General features: G+C 41.0%; 3 protein-coding genes across 4 annotated transcripts; 1 reads left to right on the forward strand and 2 right to left on the reverse strand.

Annotated features, from left to right (window-relative positions):
- Positions 1 to 4,041: 4,041 nt before the first annotated feature.
- LOC115734648 (glutathione S-transferase U8-like) lies at positions 4,042 to 7,824 on the reverse strand. Its single transcript, XM_030665521.2, has 2 exons — positions 7,489 to 7,824; positions 4,042 to 4,419 (listed from the first exon to the last, which is right to left on the reverse strand). Exons 1-2 carry the CDS (start codon positions 7,804 to 7,806, stop codon positions 4,042 to 4,044), a joined length of 696 nt encoding a protein of 231 aa, XP_030521381.1. The 5' UTR covers positions 7,807 to 7,824.
- Positions 7,825 to 13,061: 5,237 nt separating this feature from the next.
- On the forward strand, positions 13,062 to 13,789 carry LOC115734654. The gene is made up of 2 exons (XM_030665527.2): positions 13,062 to 13,450; positions 13,612 to 13,789. Exons 1-2 carry the CDS (start codon positions 13,108 to 13,110, stop codon positions 13,626 to 13,628), a joined length of 360 nt encoding a protein of 119 aa, XP_030521387.1. The 5' UTR covers positions 13,062 to 13,107; the 3' UTR covers positions 13,629 to 13,789.
- An 823-nt stretch (positions 13,790 to 14,612) lies between these two features.
- LOC115734972 (putative protein TPRXL) lies at positions 14,613 to 17,739 on the reverse strand. Of its 2 annotated transcripts, none has more exons than XM_048281937.1 (6): positions 17,322 to 17,739; positions 16,764 to 16,851; positions 16,166 to 16,349; positions 15,700 to 15,757; positions 15,561 to 15,608; positions 14,613 to 14,999 (listed from the first exon to the last, which is right to left on the reverse strand). In XM_048281937.1, the coding sequence occupies exons 1-6, from the start codon at positions 17,499 to 17,501 to the stop codon at positions 14,970 to 14,972; spliced, it is 588 nt and encodes a 195-aa protein (XP_048137894.1). In that variant the 5' UTR covers positions 17,502 to 17,739; the 3' UTR covers positions 14,613 to 14,969. The 2 variants fall into 2 exon arrangements, with proteins under 2 accessions (XP_048137894.1, XP_030521870.1); XM_030666010.2 differs by having other exon boundaries at positions 16,177 to 16,349; positions 17,322 to 17,733.
- Between the last annotated feature and the right edge of the window lie 969 nt (positions 17,740 to 18,708).

Here is an 18,708-nt window from a genome sequence, read left to right on the forward strand (position 1 = left end):
CCACTAATTGAAAAACTAGAAAGGGGGTAAAGGTACATTTTTAGGCACATTAATCTTTAATTTTGTATTGACCTCTTCATCTAATCTTTCCCTCTCCAAAAGATCCTTGTTTAACTTTTCCTCATTTTCCAATTTCTTTTTCACTTATCATCAACAAATGGGCCCAAACTCTCGTGTATGAACTCTTAAAATCTTTTTCACAAAAATCACATTTCAAAGACAAATTCCACCCCCCCCCCGCCCGTTCCCCGCATTGCTATGATTAGCTAACTTATTAATATGCCCCCATAGTGGTTTATTTAAATCTTCATTGCTATATGTAGGTGGTTGTGTACTAGAAGTGCTATTTGATGCTTAAAGTCATTCTACAAAAAATACAGTTACAGGAACTGTAACTTTAACATATACTACAAGTAAATGTGATGGACAAAAAAAAACATTTCTTTTAACACTCACTATCTCGCATAATATAATGGTAAATAATAATTTATTGTAAAATTGTGTCTAGATCGACAATCGTTGTGACAAAGCCCTTAATAACATTGCAGACCCAAGCCCCATTGTTTCTTGAAAACAAAAAACAAGGTACAATACATAGAAAACCGTTTCTAAATTCTTGCAGTACGCAGCTAAAAAAAAAAAAAAAATTCTTGCAGTACAATTGGAGTCTCCTTTTTGTTAGTCTGTACCTAGTGACACGGTCTCCTCTCTCTCTCTCTCTTTCTCTCTCTCTCTCTCTCAATTAAAAACCCTTCCTCTTTTTACATTAAGCTCTATCTATGATTTTTAAATTTAATTTCAAATTTGGATCCAATATTTTAATTATTATTGTTTTACTATCAAATGATTAATGAAGAGGCAACTCATGTAAAGACAAAGTGTATAGATCCGTAGAGAACCTTTCAAATTAGTGAAAGAGACTTTGAGAACGCGAGAACAAGAGAGATTGAGAAAGAGAGACACAAAGGGAGAAAGAGGACATACATATCAGCAGTGAGTTTTTTCTTCTTTTAAGGATTCACGATTAGGTATATTAATTTTGGGATGACTTGGTGAATGACTTAAGTATATAAATTTGTTATAGATTTGCATTTTGACCCATAATTTATTAAAAAAATGTAAAATTGACCCTGCATGTGTCGTCGGGATGCTAGACTCACGTGTTGCTGCCATGTTTCTAGCATTGACCACGTGTCCGTCCCCTGCACCAACTCGCATATGATACTGACGCAAAAACTCTCGGATAACGTCTGTGCTTCCTAGCCTAAGTTTGGAATAGTCGCCGAAGGAGCAAGCAACCGCTTTGTCGAGGGACAAGGCTGGGCCGAGACCTCGACTTCGGTGTGAGGTGGTACCTCCGCCGAATCAGCAGAAGGGCACAATGGCAGCAGTTTCTCATAGTTGTGATTTGAGTGGCTGGTCAATGCAGTAGCTCAGGGCGGCGAAGCAGGGACGAATGACGGAGCAAAGAAAACAAAGCAAGACTATTACACGAGCAGGGCAAATAGCTTTGTCGCTAGAGGGAGGCGTAGCTACTTCAAGGTTCAGTGGGACTCTTCACGGCGAAGGGAGTAGCCAGCGGCCACAGCAGATAGGGCAGCCTTCTCGGGATAGCCGGCAGATGTACAGTGAGGCACCAAAGTAAAACATGCTAGGCCGTGAATGAGACACGGCTGAGATTCCCTTTTCTACAAACTCTCTCACTCATGTGTTTCTTAATGCTTTGAAGTTCTAATTGCCAACCTTGATTAATGAAGACCTAATGTGTTTGTACAGCAAAAACTTAGGTCTAATTCTGATTATACAGGCTTCAACTTCGGCCTCATTGATGTAATGGGTTTTAATAATCCAAGGCTATTTTCAGACTAAACTTTAATGGACTGAATCAACTCAATTAGGTCCAGTTAAGTCTCATTTACTTGTAATTTTCTGCCAGCCTTCAGTTATGGGCTTAATTAATAACAGGCTTTATCCCTTTAGGGGCCTGCTCTAATTGAGCTCAAAGTCTCTAGCTCTAATGGGCTACATTCAGGTCCATTAAAGCGCCGAACTACCCATCCCCTCCATAAGTTTCGGCCGCCTGCTCCCCTTATAGCCTGGCCGAGTTCTACCCTCCCTTTGGGCTCAATCCTAATAATTCGATTAAGCCCGGGACCTTCTGCCGCGGGACCAAATTCAGAACGCAATTAATGAACCTATTTATATGCAAAATGCTCCTGAAATTACACGCAAGCTAATTAGTATTTTTGGTAGTATTTTTCTTCAGGGTTCGGCGTCGGTCCCTAATTTTCTATCCAAGAAACTTTTAAATGATTAGTCAAAATTTAGGTGTCAACAATCGTATATCGTTTTGGTGACTTATCATTTTAAAAAATCATTATTTATCATAACTTAGAGCCTTGACAGTTTTATTCGAATCAGAAACCTCTAGGGCCCTTTCATTTGGGTATCGAAAGGATTGGCTAAAGCTAACCGGCGATTAGTCCCTCGTTCGACATCTGTTCGACTTGATTTCGTTGCATTGGGATGTTCTAGATAAGTAATTGAAATCGAGAAACCGCAAGCTTTCCGACATTATGAAAAATGGGCAATCGTTTTGAAGGGTAGAACAAATTTACTGCGTCATACAATTGACAATACGAGTGTGAAGGGATTTGTTTGGATGTCTAGAATCCATTTCTTATTATTTCTAAAAAGTGTTTTTGGCCTTGTGTCTTGCCGGTCAACATTTAGTCAATCATGGTCAATCCTGGGTGAAACTTTATGATCTAATGAGAATGGGGACAAAATTTGAGGTGATAACAAGGGCTATCCGATCTGAGTGAATTGGGCATATTTGAAAAGCTCTTGCAGAGCATGGTCCCGTTATGTCCTTCGATCGTAATCTTAGCATAGTCTAGTTTCGATCAAATTCTTGGTCAAACCTGATGAAATTTACGTCCAAAACCGATTACACCCTATTTGCAAAACATTCCTTTAGGGGTTCAATCTACGTTTTTCTTTTATGCTGATAACATCTTCAATGGCTGAAGTGTCTTCTAGATGATTTTCATATTTAACACGTACAACCCATTTAATTGCACCGTGACAGTCAAGCGGCTCCAGATTAGTTTGAATTCATGAGTGTACTATGCACATTGAGATAGATCAACGTTAAGTTCTTGGGAAAGTCGAATATGGCCTGATTTATGTTTTTTTTTTTCCCGAAATCAAATTGCTGATTTATTCACGAAGGCTGTGGGTGAAGAAAAAGACGAACCAAATTTTGAATTTTCATATACAGTTTTCTTTGGATTGTCATATTGTGTACTTAGTTATCTCATAACTCGACAAAATACTGAGAAATAACAACGAGAAATGACACAGAATCGAATTCCCAATAATTTTCGATACAAAAACTATGCATATATTTATACACAATTCACAACTATATTTCATAAATTTACTCCGATATTTTAGGTAAGTACAAACAAAAGATTGAATATGACAACCCATCAAATAAAGACGCAATCGTGATATATTATCACGATCACAATCGGATCACGCTAAGAATCGCGGCATATTATCACAATCACGATCACAATCAAATCACGCCAAGAAATACGTTACATTAGTGAAACCGAGTCCCTATAGATATACATTGTGGGCTTGAAGTTGAGCTCTTCTTTTTCCGTAACTTCAGACAACGAAGGAATGGAACCAACTTCCCTATAATAATTGATCATCGTTTGATTGACAACCTCTATGGACAAACGGACATAGACGACTACAAAAACAAAAACAACAACAATGCCAACATGTGAGCATGCTCAGAATTTTACTCATTAAAAGGTAACCCCACAGCCATTATCATCCGGGACTAAGATTATCTAGAATATTGCCTAAATCAACCAGTTCTAATCCAAATGCAAGACATGAAGCATCCTTAAGAATTATTTAGGCACATAGCCAAACACACAAAGCAACTGTACGAATGCAAGTGCTTGCAGACACTGTTCTCTCTACCAACAGTCCGCGCGAATGCAAAATAGTCAATCTCCACTAATGGCGCGAGGCTACTTCGGCATCCTTCGAGCGACTGATCTTCTCGAAGTGGGCCTTGAAGAAGGCATAGAGTCTGTCTCTCGGAGGGAGGTTTTCCTTGACGACCGGGCAACTCTGGAACCCTTCAGCCCACCTGCACAACCTGGGGAACCTATCGGGGTTTAGGATATCGAACCCGCCTGCTTCTTGGATGACTCCCATCCAGAATCCCAGGAAGTTGGCGGCGATGTCCACGAACCCGAGGTTGTTGCCTCCGAAGAACTTCTTGTCCTTGAGCTCGCCCTCGAGAGTTTTCAGGACCCCGCATGCGTCTTCATATGCCTTCTCTTGTTCGTCCCCAAAGCTCCAGCAATACTTCCATAGAGCCGGCAAGCACTTCATTAAGGATATGTTACAAAGAGAACGAAAAACAGCCGACGTTTAGGAAAGGGATTTAGGGAGAAATCGCGCAACCAGTTCTAAATTTTCTCTATGAATTGGAATTTGAAGTTCCAAGCACTTTGATAATTCGCAATCCTTAATTAAACTTATAAAGTTCCCATTTAGTTCTACAAATTATGGAAGCTATGACAGGGACTACTTCACGTGCGCGCGTGCCCCCACACACACACATCCTGAGAAGTTCTGGAATTGTGTTATACAAAGGAAAAGATACAATACTTCATTTTATTCCAATTCATAAGATTTTTTTTTTTTATCCTTATATAGAGAATTGTATCTCAAAGTTTAAAGAGAATGAGTATTCTCTCTTCTTTCTCTTCAATCCTAAACATGCGAAAGAAACTCGTCAGATTTACGAAGAAAGTGACAATTAAAAATGCTACAGCGAATGGCAAAACATTTATGTTTAGTAGTTGTTTTTCGATTTCCTAATGTGTAATTGACAGTGTCAATTGCCGACCGAACGAAATTCTTTGTGAGCAACCTCATGTTTAAGCGAATATATAAACATTAATTTCACATATGTGAATACAGTACTTTTCGGTCCATGTTTTAGTAATTTTTCATGAAATAAGAAAGAGATGTTTTATATAAATTACTCACATATTTTTCAGAATTAGATACATCCGCAAGATTAGTTTGAGAAACTACAAGGGATATAAGGATGAACTGGCTTAGCACGCGTAACAAATTGTCAAAGTTAATAAGAAAGTGAAAATTGGAAACACTATAGTAAAATGTAAAAACCTTTAGGGGGAAATTACAAAGTTGCGCTCCTACTGTGATGCAAATTCAATTTTGGGACATGTTCTATTTGTTCGCAACTCTTCCCCCAACTTGTCTCTTTCGGGAATTTAAGGACAACGCACACTTTTCGGTCCAAATGAGGACAGAATATGCTAAGTCAACACTGGCAAATATCCGACCAAAAAAAAACAAAAAACACTGGCAAATCAACATGTTGAGCTTCCATGTGCGTGTAAGCTTGTTTTAGTCACAAAACTACTCCTTAAATTATTTCTGAACAAAGAAATAATTTCTTTCATCACAACTCCATCCGAAATTATATAAAAATTTTAAAGTCAGGACAACTGTTTGCGTCCAACATGTTTGGCAATCCAATTAGGGTTAATTCTGATACATGCAAGAACAACAATCTTATCTTCAGTAGAGATCCATACAGAAGTACCTAGGATATTTGTTGGAAAAATAGACACTTTTTAAATGTTCAAACCACAGCTTTAACTCGCAAGTTTATAGTGTCTTTCCACTTCTAATTCTTTGGAATCCCCACTAACCAATTATGTTACGATCGCTGAACAAACTTGATTGACGAACAGGATTTATGTGCCGCTTTTCAGAATTTAATTTTGCCAACAAGTGGGCATCATGTTGATTGTGAAGACTTTGGGGAGGCTACTCGATATTAATGTGGTTTTAAAAAAGGTTTCCTTATAAATAATAAAGCGTCCCCAGCAACATACATATGATGTAATAACTAATAGCTCTCGTCGTTTAAGGGTGGGTTTGGTTCAACATTTGAAATGAGCTCTGGAAAAATACAAATGCCTTCAACCTAAAGGGGTTTAGGAAAATGCTAATTGCGCTTGGTAAAATCTTATTAGAAAATGGATTTTGGGTTGAATGGTGTTTGGTAAAAACAACATTCCAAAGGGATTGTGAATGCAAGTTTTTAATTTTTAATTAAAAAAATTACCCATTGCCGAATCGGCGAAAAAGATAAATAGTAAAAAGAGGGCAAAATTGAAAATATAGGAAATTGATGAGATTAGTTTTTGAAAGAAAAAAACCTCTTAGCATTTGGCCAAATGCTGAGCTCAATGCTGGTCCCTACTAGCATTGGGCTTCCAGCTTTCTCAAGGCCAGTATTTGGTCAAAAGAAGCTGAATCAAATGCTTCGACATTCTCCCAATGGGCTTTGGGGGATGAAAGCCCCTTGAGAATGCTGAATCAAACGCACCTTAAGTCTCATAAGAATGGAAACACGAAAACCACATTTATAAACTTATCAATCCATGAAAGAGGTCTATGACCTCTGACATAATTATTTATTGTTGGGATAAGTGCATTAAAAATCTTAAAACTTGACACGAAAGTATAATTGAGTCCTAAAACTTTCAAAAAGTGCAATCAAGTCCTACAACTTGTCATGAAAGTGTAATTGCCAATCCTAAAACTTTCAAAAGATGCAATCAAGTCCCAAAATTTGTCATGAAAATGCTATTGAGTCCTAAAATTTTAAAAAATTCAATCTATAGAAGGACTTGATTGCACTTTTTGAAATTTTTAGAAGTCAAATGTATTTTCTAACAAGTTTTAGGACTTAATTACATTTATTGAAAGTTTTAAAACTCAATTACACTTTCGTGACAAATTTTAGGACTTCCAACGCACTTATCTCTATATTGTTTGACAAAAGTACTCTTGATGTTGAGCGTCAATGCATATTCTCTTGTCTTTGAAGACTAGATATATGAGGTCACTTCATGATAATCACTAATTCTAACATAAGTGAGAATAATAGATTCGTTCAGTGCTCACGCGATGCGCCAACGAATATCAACTGTAATATTAGGATTTAAAAGTTCGAGATGCCCATGTGCTCTAAGAGCAAGCTTTAGTATTGGTTCAGCGTTCCTCAGACGTGTGAGGGACTTAATTATTGAAATGGTTTTATACAATCCTTGTCGACTTTCGAATGCTTAGTCTTTCAAACCCAAATATATAAACCCACTAAAATCACACAGGCACTACGAGTACTCGAGCCGAAGATTCAGCTTTGCCTATCATCCTTTACGGTTTCGAAATCTCGCACTTTTCAATGCCTTCCAAATCCACACAAGTCTAAGTCAACCCACACATACGCCGCAACTAAATTACCATAGTACCCGGTCAGCTTCTTTACTTTCGCAGATGAAGAACTAATATTATCTTCCAACCTAAAGGAGAGCATTAAGCTCAATTTCAAGTCGAGATGATTACCTTTTCATCGAAGAACTTAGCCCAGAAACGAGCCAACGCTCTCTCGTGCGGATCTCGCGGCATGATCGGGTTGTCCTTCCATGTCTCGTCAATGTACTCGAGAATCACCAGGGACTCCGCAATGGGCTTACCATTGTGAACGAGCACGGGTACCTTCTTGTGCACTGGGTTGTACTTGAGAAGCAAAGCGCTCTTGCTGTGGAGTATGTCCTCCTCCTCCGAGTACTCATATTCGACCCCTTTGATCTTCAGAGCTATCTCGACTCGCCGGCTAAATGGGCTCCCCCACGCACCCAATAGTTTCAATTCTTCACCCATCTATGCAAACACGGTCGCGGGCTCTCAAGCACGATGAGAAAAACTTTCTTGGGTAGTATCAAGGTAAGGACATGTGAGAGTCACTTGGGTTTTTTGTTGGCATCTTATAGGGTTCAATGTAGAGAAGATTCCTCGCTGCGTTAGACAGCACATCAACATCGATGTCGTTTGGTCAAGGTCAATACCTTCAAAATTTTGGAGTTGGTGGTTCGAAGACTTATTGGCCAAGATATAATCAAAGGTTGGGCGTAGCGAATCTGGATACATTGCGCCCAGCGAAATACATAATTTATATGGGATTGTCGGGGTAGAACCTCCCGGGCTAGAACCTCCTCTCAATCTAGACAATCGTCCAATTTAGAGTTGGCATATGAATTCACTTTCAAGACGATCGCTAATTTTCTTGTGATACTCCACAAGTGCCTCAAGAATCCCCCACTGGTAGTAGCCATGTGGATCGGGTCGGATACATGGAAGGGTTGAAAACACGGGTGGGTTGGGTCATACGCGGAAGGGTGGAAAATGGTTTCGACTTAAATTGACCTCGGAAAATAGTTTCAATCCAAATTGACCCATTCAACTCGTATTTACTTATTGAGAAAATTATTTAAAAAATCTTAAATTTATTGTACGACAGCCAATTCAGTTCCAAATAATTCAATTGTGTCAATTTAGTCTTAAACATTTTAACGTATTGCCAATGTATTCCTTCTAGTCAATTATCCAAATAATAAGTTTTTGATTAAATTGACAAATCAAAAAAATGTTTGGGACTAAATTGACACGAATAAAAGTTTTAGGACTAAATTGGCATATCATCAAGAGGTTAAGGGCTAAATTAGCATAATTGAAAGGTTTAAGATTGAATTTTTTTTTTTTTGGTCAAAAAACATCTTCACTTCATTTCAAGTAAATGATGCAGAAGGACAACCCAAATGGGCTTCAGAACAAAGAACATCCAAAAGAGGTTGTGGGGGTCTTGAAACCCAATTTTGAGGAAGAGAATGACGAAGTTGAGCCTTAACAGCCCAGTCCGAAGCTTTATTTTGGCCTCTAGGACAATGGGTCAAGCAAATATGAGGTAAAGAAGCAAGTGCAACTTGGCCTTTGTTGATAAGCACAGTAACTTTCCATGGTGCGTGATCTGTTTCCAAAAGTAACTGAACAGAAGTTAGACAGTCAGACTCCAAAGTAGAAACACGACTTTCTTTTTCTCTCTCCCACTTGGCTGCGAACTCCAAGCCCTCAATAATCGCTAGGGTTTCTGCATGCAGCGCAAATTGCACCTTCACCTCACGGGGGAAACCACCAAGCAACACACCAGAGGCGTCTCTACATACTCCGGCGACGACTCTGATATTTGTTCCAGCTACGAAGGCGCCATCAACGTTAATTTTCAAAGAACCCAGATCTGGTGGCAACCATTTCGAGGGTAACTCTCGAGCCCTTACTGCTTAGGATTGAATTGGTCGCCGGACAATGAGTTTATTGGTTTTTGGGCAATTATCCCTTTACTTATTCATACATGGGGTTGATAACATTACAAATCCTAAACCGATACCCCATAATATATTTTTCTCAAATTAATTTTCGTCTCACAAAAAATTACAAGCTAGTATCGCATGACACATTTTACCCCAAACTAAATTTCTAATTTTAATCTCACAACAAATCATAAACTTGAATGTCATGATACATTTACCCCAAACTAATTGTCATCTCACCAAAATATTAAGCTCGTATCTTAGACCAAAACTTACCCCAAGTTAAAGTACATATATGTCAACACACATGGATTTTTCACGTCAAATCTGTCATTCTCCACATCAAATCCATCTTGCAGTCGTTTGGCGCGTGTGTTGACACATAGCATCTTAATGGGATATTGGATGGAATGCTACCATATGGTAGATTTGAGTCCAGAGTAATTTATGGTAAATGCGCCATGATATATCAGTTTAAGATTTTTTTTTAAGACGAAAATTAGTTTGAGGTAAATATATCATAAGTGTATTAGTTTGTGATAGGCCTAAATGTTCGCACCGCAGGAAGATGGACATTAGGGCTCAAAGTTGCCATAAGTTACATGGTTTTCCCCAAAGCAAACCCGTGGTTCTTGCAACGAATGTGATTACTCCGGTTTCAACTACTGCACCTCTCTTGGCTAATGATGCTTCATCATCTGATGCCCCTCTGCTTGTGTGGCTTGCAATCTTTAGGAGCCTCTGGCTCAAATCGCTTCAAGTTTCTAGAATCTTCCCAAATCTTAATTCCAGAATCTACATGGATAATCTACTCATTCTCTACTCAAGTTCGGAGTTGCCACCAACTCTACTCGTTTCCACTACGTCAGAAGCAAATTGAATTCATAAGTTCAAAAGATGATAGAGAATCATGTATCTTCACAAGTTTGAGTTGTTTTGAGAGCACACCCCTGAAATGCTGGTATTGAATTGTCTAACTCCAACAGGTTTCATACGGACAAACTTCCTGACTATTATTTTCTTGGCGGGACCGTGTCAAGTGTCAATAGACTCTCCAACCTCGAACCTCCATGTCGCATGACATGGAGTAGTCATGACTCAAATCGAAGATTCGGCAATAAGCATAGACCCTTATGGTAACGTCCATATGTGATTATTACCATTGACCGTTCTTGCTTGCACTTTTGCCAATTATAAGGGTGAAATGCATATGAGTTGAATTGAAACTCATCTTTCGAGTTCATACACGGTGCGTCATGAAGAGTGAAGGAATGTTTGTAGTCCACGCTTCGGAACGCACAAGAAAACAAGTGCCCTTTCACTTTGTTGAAGAAAAGCTTAGATTGGATCATCTTCGTGTTTCCCCATAAAATTCAACCGCCCACTTCATTTAACTTTTCTGATTCGCCCTATTTAGATGGTGTTTGAAAATGGGCGGTCTTTCTCGGAAACTTCAAAACTTAATTGAGTGAAATCTATGCTCTTTCCAAGAACATTTCGTCCTTTGATAGAGAGAAATCAGACCGTCAATGGATTCTTTTTTTGGTCTCTGTTTCTTGAGATGCCGTGTAATTTACATCATTCTTTCCTTTTTTATTACGGAACTACGGTTAGTTTTCGTCTGTACAAGCCGGCAACTCCAACTTCGAAACATGACGCGCTTCTTACGAGAATAATGAATTGACATTTTTATCGACCGGTGTGAAATCCGGTGGCTAATAGTTGATGGTGCATGATATAATGTTATCCGTTAACTAATCACGATCATGAGAATTACAAACAATGTACGCAAAATTGAGAGGCCGACGAACGAATGACCAATTCTCCCCGTGTTACATATTGAGGCGTGCAAGCTTATCTAACAATCGTAATAACAATTTCCGAGAGCCGATCGAAACAGTCTCCTATAAGGCAATTAGAATCAAATTCCGATGCTTTCGGCTGCAAGCATACCTTGTTTTCCACACTATCCTATGAAGTAACCGGCATTTAAGTACTACGCGAGCCCAAAAACTAGATCCTTGATGTTATCCAAAACCAAGTCCGATATACCGGCTCAAACCAATTTTTGGGGCTTGGATAGGCTGGCTCCGGGGCCTAGTTCTTATTTTTCTAGTTGGGCTGATCCGGCCCTTCGGGGCTATGATGCTCATACTTGAAATGGCCCGGGCCAGTCAAACTATTTTAAAATTTATGAGGCATATTTAAAAGATAGAAGGACAACATAATGTAGAAAATTATTGTACTAAGCTTCAGTATAGGTGATCAACAAGCGGGTGGCCTGTTTGGCCTGCTCAAGCTTATCCTGGCCCGAGAGATAAGTGGTCAGGTTTGGGCAAAGGTCTTGCATGAGAAATCCTTGCTTGTCCATCTTTGAGCTGGCTAAGTTCCAAAATTCTTATATAAATTTAACAATATGGGCGGGTTTGGGCAAGGCCCGATTGCCCAAACCCGCTTAGTGATCGTCTCCAATCTTCGGACACCCTAATAAAGTCATAAACAAGTTGAAGTACATTTCTATAGGGATGGAACCATGTGTTGGTAGTGGTGGGCTTCGGAAAATTGAGAAAAACATGTGTCATGGGTGGTTTTTAGGCCAAGATGCCCGGGCATTAAGCCCTATGGATTCTGGCTTTGGATGAACTTTTCGGATTGTACTAACCGATCTTGTCAAACCTGATAATCATTGAAGCCGAGGCGCGCGAAATTTCTGTATCCGAAAGGAATTCGAAAATTGACGTTAGAACACCAAAGGCACCCTTCATTGGTATTAAGCCCAAACGTGTAACGGAGGGCATCTATCAAACATTTTGCTGAGATGATTCAGATAGCCCGTCAAGTTTTCTTGGCTTTTACCACCATACACAGGTGCCAAAACACAGTCTAAACCCTAATGCCATGTAACAACCGCAAATCAGATTGGTTTAAACCTGTCCATGATCTATCGTTTTACTTACTTTCAGATATATCGATTCGACGATGAAAAATCTCTCCCCAACTTAATCCAGGACAAGTACGGGTGCAACAGCTGAGCATAGGCATTCGGGCAAAGGCTCCCAATGCATGCCGAAGAAACCAGTAGGATCGTCCGCCACGGCGATTTCTCCTTTCTGCTGAATACTTCACTAGATATAAGCTCCTACGTATCTCAGTGAAGACAACCCTTCTGTTCTTCCAATGCAAGGAGGAAGGAAGAAAAGATGGGTGCTCTAATCTTACGAACGCGGACAAAGGGGCAAATCCTCCTGTTCTTTTTTTTTTTTTTTTTGTCAATCCTCCTGTTCTTTGAGATGAGTATTATCACCCAATGATCGACAGTGCTCTTTCTGTAGTTGTGGTGGTTGGCTCGAAGTTGATTACACGTTTCCACTAATTCCCAGCCTCATTGGAAGTGATCGAACAAGGGTCACTCAACAATTGCATGCGTTTGTTCTGGAGTTCAGACAATCTGTCAGGTGTCTGTAGAACTAAGCTCCTCTTTAGTTTCCCACTTGCTAGTATTGCAACATCTGGAAAGTGGCCGACGCTATGTTGCAGATCACTACCTCAGTTGGTCCAAAAAAGGGACAATCCAAAGCCTCCAATACCGATTTCACCAAACCCAAGTGCAGCAAAAAGGAATTGCGTTCCTTTTTTTATTTTTGTTTTCAGAGACTGGTGCTATCTCCACTAGAACAAAGTGGGGAATTACATGAAATGAGACACCCTCACGAGCCCAGAATTTCAGTATAAAAACCCTGTCAGGTGGGGAGATTCTTGAGCACTACAACATCGTTCTTCCTCCTCACAAGTAGTTTTGTGACAGCAAGTTGAAGGAATGGAGTCTCCAATGGGCAAGTTCATTTGCATCCTCGCATTGCTCCTGATGGCAAGTGTGGCGTCCCGGGGGGCTCACGCTGCAGGCGAGTGCGGGAAGTCGACGACCCCTGACGCTGAGGCCATGAAGCTGGCCCCCTGTGCAGCGGCCGCACAGGACGCGAAAGCCCCCGTGTCCGACAGCTGCTGCGCCCAGGTGAAGAGGATAGGGCAGAACCCGAGCTGCCTCTGCGCCGTGATGCTCTCGAACATGGCTAAGGCTTCCGGTATCAAGCCCGAGATCGCCATCACAATCCCCAAGCGCTGCAACATCGCAGACCGCCCAGTGGGTTACAAGTGCGGAGGTATGTAAACGACCACATCGGCAGATCATTACTCTATGCCATTGCGCCCGTTGATTTCCCAATCTAAATGTGATTATTACCTTTTCTGAATTTTTGTGGAATTTCGCTGAATTTATTGGCCACCCTCTATGTTCCAAAATTGATCTCTTGTTCCTGTGCAGCTTATACCTTGCCATGATGGAAGACCATATGACTCGGATATGTGGCTGTTAATGGTTCCACAGTGACTGATGCTTCAGCTCTGTCGTTTCATAACAAATAAAAGGGACAGGAGCTTTGTTGTAATCTATGATCTACCTTAATAAATCGAAGCGCATCTGAGGGCGTTCTCAGTTGCAAGAATCTTCCAATCGTTTTCATTCCTTGCTGGTGTTCTTTTGGAACTTTTCCGCGCATAGCTCCCCAGCGGAAATTGCTAGAGAGAGACGCAACTCCACAGAGCCCAAAATTTTCAAAGATTCTTCAGGTCAACATGGCACAAGATCATTGGACTCAGCCGACACATATTCGTGGTTGCATCAATCAGGAAGACCCAGAAATCAAAAAGAAGGAAAAAGATCCAAAGACGCTTAGACCCGGAGATGTGGCTCCGGAATCTTTGTCGTCATCCCACCATCTAATCCTTTCATTTTCTGCTTTTTTTTTCCCCTTTAACGACCATAACTTAACAGGCAACTACCAAATTGGAAAAAGCAAAAACTGTCCCACAAGCTCACGGATCCGACTTTGCTTTTTTGCAACGGTGGATCACGCTTCGGATAGGGAATAACCTCAGAGGCTCTAAAGCTTAGGATAAGAGGAAAAGACGGTAGTAAAAAGGCAGAAAGAGAGAACAGTTTGAAAAAGACAAACATCACTTTGGTCTTAGAAAAGACAAAATAAAAACACGACTGGGGACAGATATAGGCCCATCCCCACGTGGAGCACGTAAATGAGATAGACCAGCCTAATGGGGCCATTCCACAGTCAACTAAAACTTGGAATCACAATAGACAAACGACATGTAGCAACAACAACATAAGATGATGCGTTTCAAAATGGAACAAGTATGTGCCTAGCTGGTCATGAAGCATTAAGCCATCCTCTGCATTCGTTCTGTGTATAAACCTCAATTTGAAACCGCACCACCATTCAAATGCTTCTCAAACACACAATGAACGAGTAAAGACGAAAATCATCCTCTCAGAGCGGCTACTGCAATAGATATTCACTGTATGAGATGAACCTATACTATAATGCGGTCATTTACAGCTGGTGAATAGAAAATTAAAACTAGGAAACGATAAAAGTTTATACATAGCACCCACTAGATTATAAGGTAACTTCAGTCCACCATAATAGGTTGTGGAGAAAGAAGTTGCCATCCAAACATCTTTTACAGTGAAGGAAAGCAATCCATACTCATGAAAAGGGATATGGAAGTCGCTAACTATAGTATCAGATGGCCACTTCGTTGTTAGGCTGGACAAACGGCGAGAACCTGACCATTATCTCCATATCCATGAGGAACCAAGTAAGACTATACTGCTAATATAATATTGCTATGTACCTGCCAAGAAGAAGTCCCGAATCACAACACAAGTAGAATATTCAAGGTTGCAGAATATAAACAACAGAAAATGCACTAGTGTTGCTAGAAATCTATTTGCCTCGATTAATTTGCAATATGGTATCAAACTGTTCATACTAGCTTTATGACAAATCTGTTCTTTGTATGGTAATGGGTTCTTTGTATGGTAATGGGCCAACAGTCACACGGAATTAAAGCAATCACTGCAAATGCTAGATTTTCAATCTAGCAGTCACTAAAATCTGATTATAGAAATAAAGGCCTGTGAAGTTCATGAATGTAAGGAAAAATATCTGAAAAGTGCCAACTATTTGAAGCAAATTCACACAATTTGCAAATGTATCATCTGATGACAGAACTTCAACAAAGAGCGAATTGCCTCTATTTACCATTTCTTACAGATAGAGCAAAGCTCTTGCACTAAATTCCTTCTAGGGCCAATTATGGACAGAAAAAATTTAAGCTAGAAGCTGCTATTTAAACAAATCCAGAGAGAATTTCCAACTCAGATGGATGCAAGACTAGTGCAAGGAGGAGTACCATGTTGACGACCGGCCTGACAGGTAACCTCTCAGTAATATAAAGACCCTGCAGGATTTAAAGCAACAACAGAAAGTTAAGTACCATAGTCACAGAAAGCAATCGATATACACACAGTGGAACAGCTGCAGTGCCATACCTTGCCACCAATTTCCCCTAGAAGCACTTCCGTCATCTTCTCCAGCATCTTTCTTGAACTGAAAAGAAGATGAAAGCTGTTAACAAAACTCTGAGACCGAGCAAGGGGCCTACATACTGTCCAAACAGGCCAAATCCAAATAATTTAAAGATAAATCATATCCCCATTTCAGAAACATTCACAATTGCAAGAGAAAACCTACTAAAAAGGGTTGAGCATCACGTATCTTCAAGAAACACTCGCAAGAAAAAATTGCTCCGGAAAATCCTTTAGGTCTACTTGCTTATCAAATCTAGATTCCAGGGAGGAAAAAAAATCTCCAAATCAAGCATCATGCAAAAAACCTTCTCTGGCTGGAGATGTGCAATCTTTTCAATCAGATTAGTCTTTCGCTTTAGAGTTTGGTTGAACCCAATGTTCATCGACCACCCTTACTGCATCTAAATAAACCAAAAGGCTACATTACTTTGTGCTCACCACAGGATTTAATCCAGATCCTTGAGTACTTGGAGGGTGGCAATAGTTCTCTTGGCCACCATAGAATATAGATGAGCTGAGGTGGCACGGTTGTACTCTCTGCTCTTGATAACTGGTACCCATATCTCTGTTCCACATGCTCTGACCTCCTCCGCTGACATTCGATGTATCATCTGGTCAATAGCATAATCAAGTTACTCTCTTGGTAATACACATCCAGGGGGGGTGTTATTAAGAAAGCATTAATCAAATGCACAACTCTGTATCTTTTGAGCACCTCATCTTCGTAAAAAGGGAGATAAATCAAAAGATAAACAGCAGATGTGGAATGTTCTCTAAACATCTCCGATTGACCGTTACAAGAACACAAAAGAGAAAGATCTAAGACACCGCCGTCAAATTCGAGCAATAACTGCCGGAGTACAATAATGGGAAGCAGAATCAATACATCAGGAAATAACGGGACCCTTACGGTGTAGAGATACCGGCCGCAACACTCTAAACATAGTAAGGACTCAATCTCGCATTCAGGTAGAATTCTACGGTGACACATAGAAGTACATGGAAGCAAGGCAGATCACACAAACCTGGAGTTCCGGATTTGCTTCTCCATGGCTCGTTCTCAAAATCGTGCTTCCTTCCGCTCTCGTAGCGCGCAGGTTCCTTCTCAGGAACCTAGTTTGCCAACAAGACACATAAGGACTCAGAAACAACTATATGTATAGCTTCTGAATAGAAAGCACGATATTAAGGAGCCACCAGGTGGGAAACAACAAGAAGTTTCGGAATCAAAGAGCATCATTTCAAGGTCGATTGCCTCTGTCTAGCGCTTTCTTCACAAGACAAATCACAACGGATGTGCACGATCAATTTGGTCACTGATAATGTCTATTTTAACTCCGATTGGCTGAATAAACTAGATTATCGTCTAATTAGGACGAACACAAAGCCTCATGCATCCCCCCGATCAAAGCAAATGATGAGCATCTCAACGAACGACTTCCAGTACACAGAGCAAAACAGAGCTGCTTTAAAGCATAATCATCCGAATTCCAATCGAAATGCGGCCAAAGCCGATTCAACAAACCAAGAACTCAATCGCGCATCACGAACAACAGGGCTTCAGGAGAGAGAAATGCGTCTACCTTAGACGGAGGCGCGAAGATGGAGCCGAACACGCCCGTCGAAGACGAAGATGGATACGTCTCCTTGGAACCGAACAGCTCCGAAGCAAAAGACGACGACGACGACGACGACGACGACGAAGAAGAGGAAGGGGAAGAGGCAGAGGGAGAAGACGATCCACCTTGCTTCCTTCCCTCCATTTTTTCCCTCCTCACTCACCGCCTTCCGCACCACAGTCGGCAACACGTTGCAGCGGGGAAGAGATACGAAGCCGGCGAGCCGCGACGAGTCGAGTGATGGCAATGGAAGGCGAGGCGGATACACGTTTATATATATAGACACGAACGATTGCCACCGCCAAAGGAAAGCGCGAAAAGGCAGACGAACACGATTAGCCCTCACGCTACGACCGAAGAAACAACCAAACAAAAAAAAAAAAGAGAAAGAGCCCCCACCACCCCAACCAAAAAAAGAAGAAGAGAGAATATAAAAAAAATAAAGGGGAAGAGAGAGAGAGAGAGAGAGAGAGGAGAGACGCGAGCTCGGGGCAAAAAGAGGAAGAAGAAAGCAAAACAGAAGAGGAACACCGAAAAGAAGAGAGAGGCGCGTCACGTGATAGATGGCACGCGATGCCGACGACCCCTCCCTAAAACGAAACCGTCGCTACGCTACGCTAACCCCCCCTAATTTATATACATTTTCCCCCAATTTAATAAAAAGAAAAAAAAATAAATATAAATAGTTTATCATAAATCTAAAAATAAATAATAATAATAATAAATAATTGCCATTGAAGCCTCTGAAGCTCGCCCCGCCTTCTCTCTGCCGTTCCTCTCCGTCCCCTGGGCGGGGCAGCTCGCTGCTCTACCTGTCGGGGAGGGCTAACGGATCGGCGCCACGTGGAGCCATCAACCGCCCAGGTGGGCCCTCCCTGCTGAACCCTCCAACCTGTTACTGCCACGAACGCCCTCCTGTGGATAATAACCACCCACCCCCACCCCCCCCCCCCAAAAGTCTCTTCACGCCTTTTGATTTGCCCTTTTTGGACCCATCCACGTCATTCTCTTCTTCTTCGTTTTTTACTTCCCTATTTTGGACCCTCCACTTTCTCTTGTTTTTGCGAATCCGCCCCCCTCGTTGAACGCCCCATTGACAAATCGCTGTCTAGCCATGGCGGTGACGAGGAGAGAATGCGAATAGTTCCAAACCCCACCCCCCAAAGAGAGAGAGAGAGAGAGAGAGAGAGGGACGTGAGCTTTTGACCTTATCGTTTTATCTTGTCCGAACCCCGACAAGGGTGGGTCGTCCCCAAGCTCAGATATGGAGCAACAGCTGCCGGAACATGGATGCAACTGTTGTTATACAACACGGCATTGCATTTCATATATTATATATTTCAGTGAGTTC

This window comes from Rhodamnia argentea, chromosome 7, assembly GCF_020921035.1.
Source record: "Rhodamnia argentea isolate NSW1041297 chromosome 7, ASM2092103v1, whole genome shotgun sequence".
Classification (NCBI taxonomy): Eukaryota; Viridiplantae; Streptophyta; class Magnoliopsida; order Myrtales; family Myrtaceae; genus Rhodamnia; species Rhodamnia argentea.

Excerpts from the sequence above, each read along its gene's own strand:
- LOC115734972 (XM_048281937.1), bottom strand. The coding sequence starts at position 17,501 with ATGGAGGGAAGGAAGCAAGGTGGATCGTCTTCTCCCTCTGCCTCTTCC. Across the intron at positions 15,758-16,165 it reads AATCCTGTGGTGAGCACAAA|TTCAAGAAAGATGCTGGAGA; the intron begins GTAATGTAGCCT and ends TCTTCTTTTCAG. Across the intron at positions 15,000-15,560 it reads TCAGGCCGGTCGTCAACATG|GTACATAGCAATATTATATT; the intron begins GTACTCCTCCTT and ends TCTTCTTGGCAG.
- LOC115734654 (XM_030665527.2), top strand. The coding sequence starts at position 13,108 with ATGGAGTCTCCAATGGGCAAGTTCATTTGCATCCTCGCATTGCTCCTG.
- LOC115734648 (XM_030665521.2), bottom strand. The coding sequence starts at position 7,806 with ATGGGTGAAGAATTGAAACTATTGGGTGCGTGGGGGAGCCCATTTAGC. Across the intron at positions 4,420-7,488 it reads CTAAGTTCTTCGATGAAAAG|TGCTTGCCGGCTCTATGGAA; the intron begins GTAATCATCTCG and ends TCCTTAATGAAG.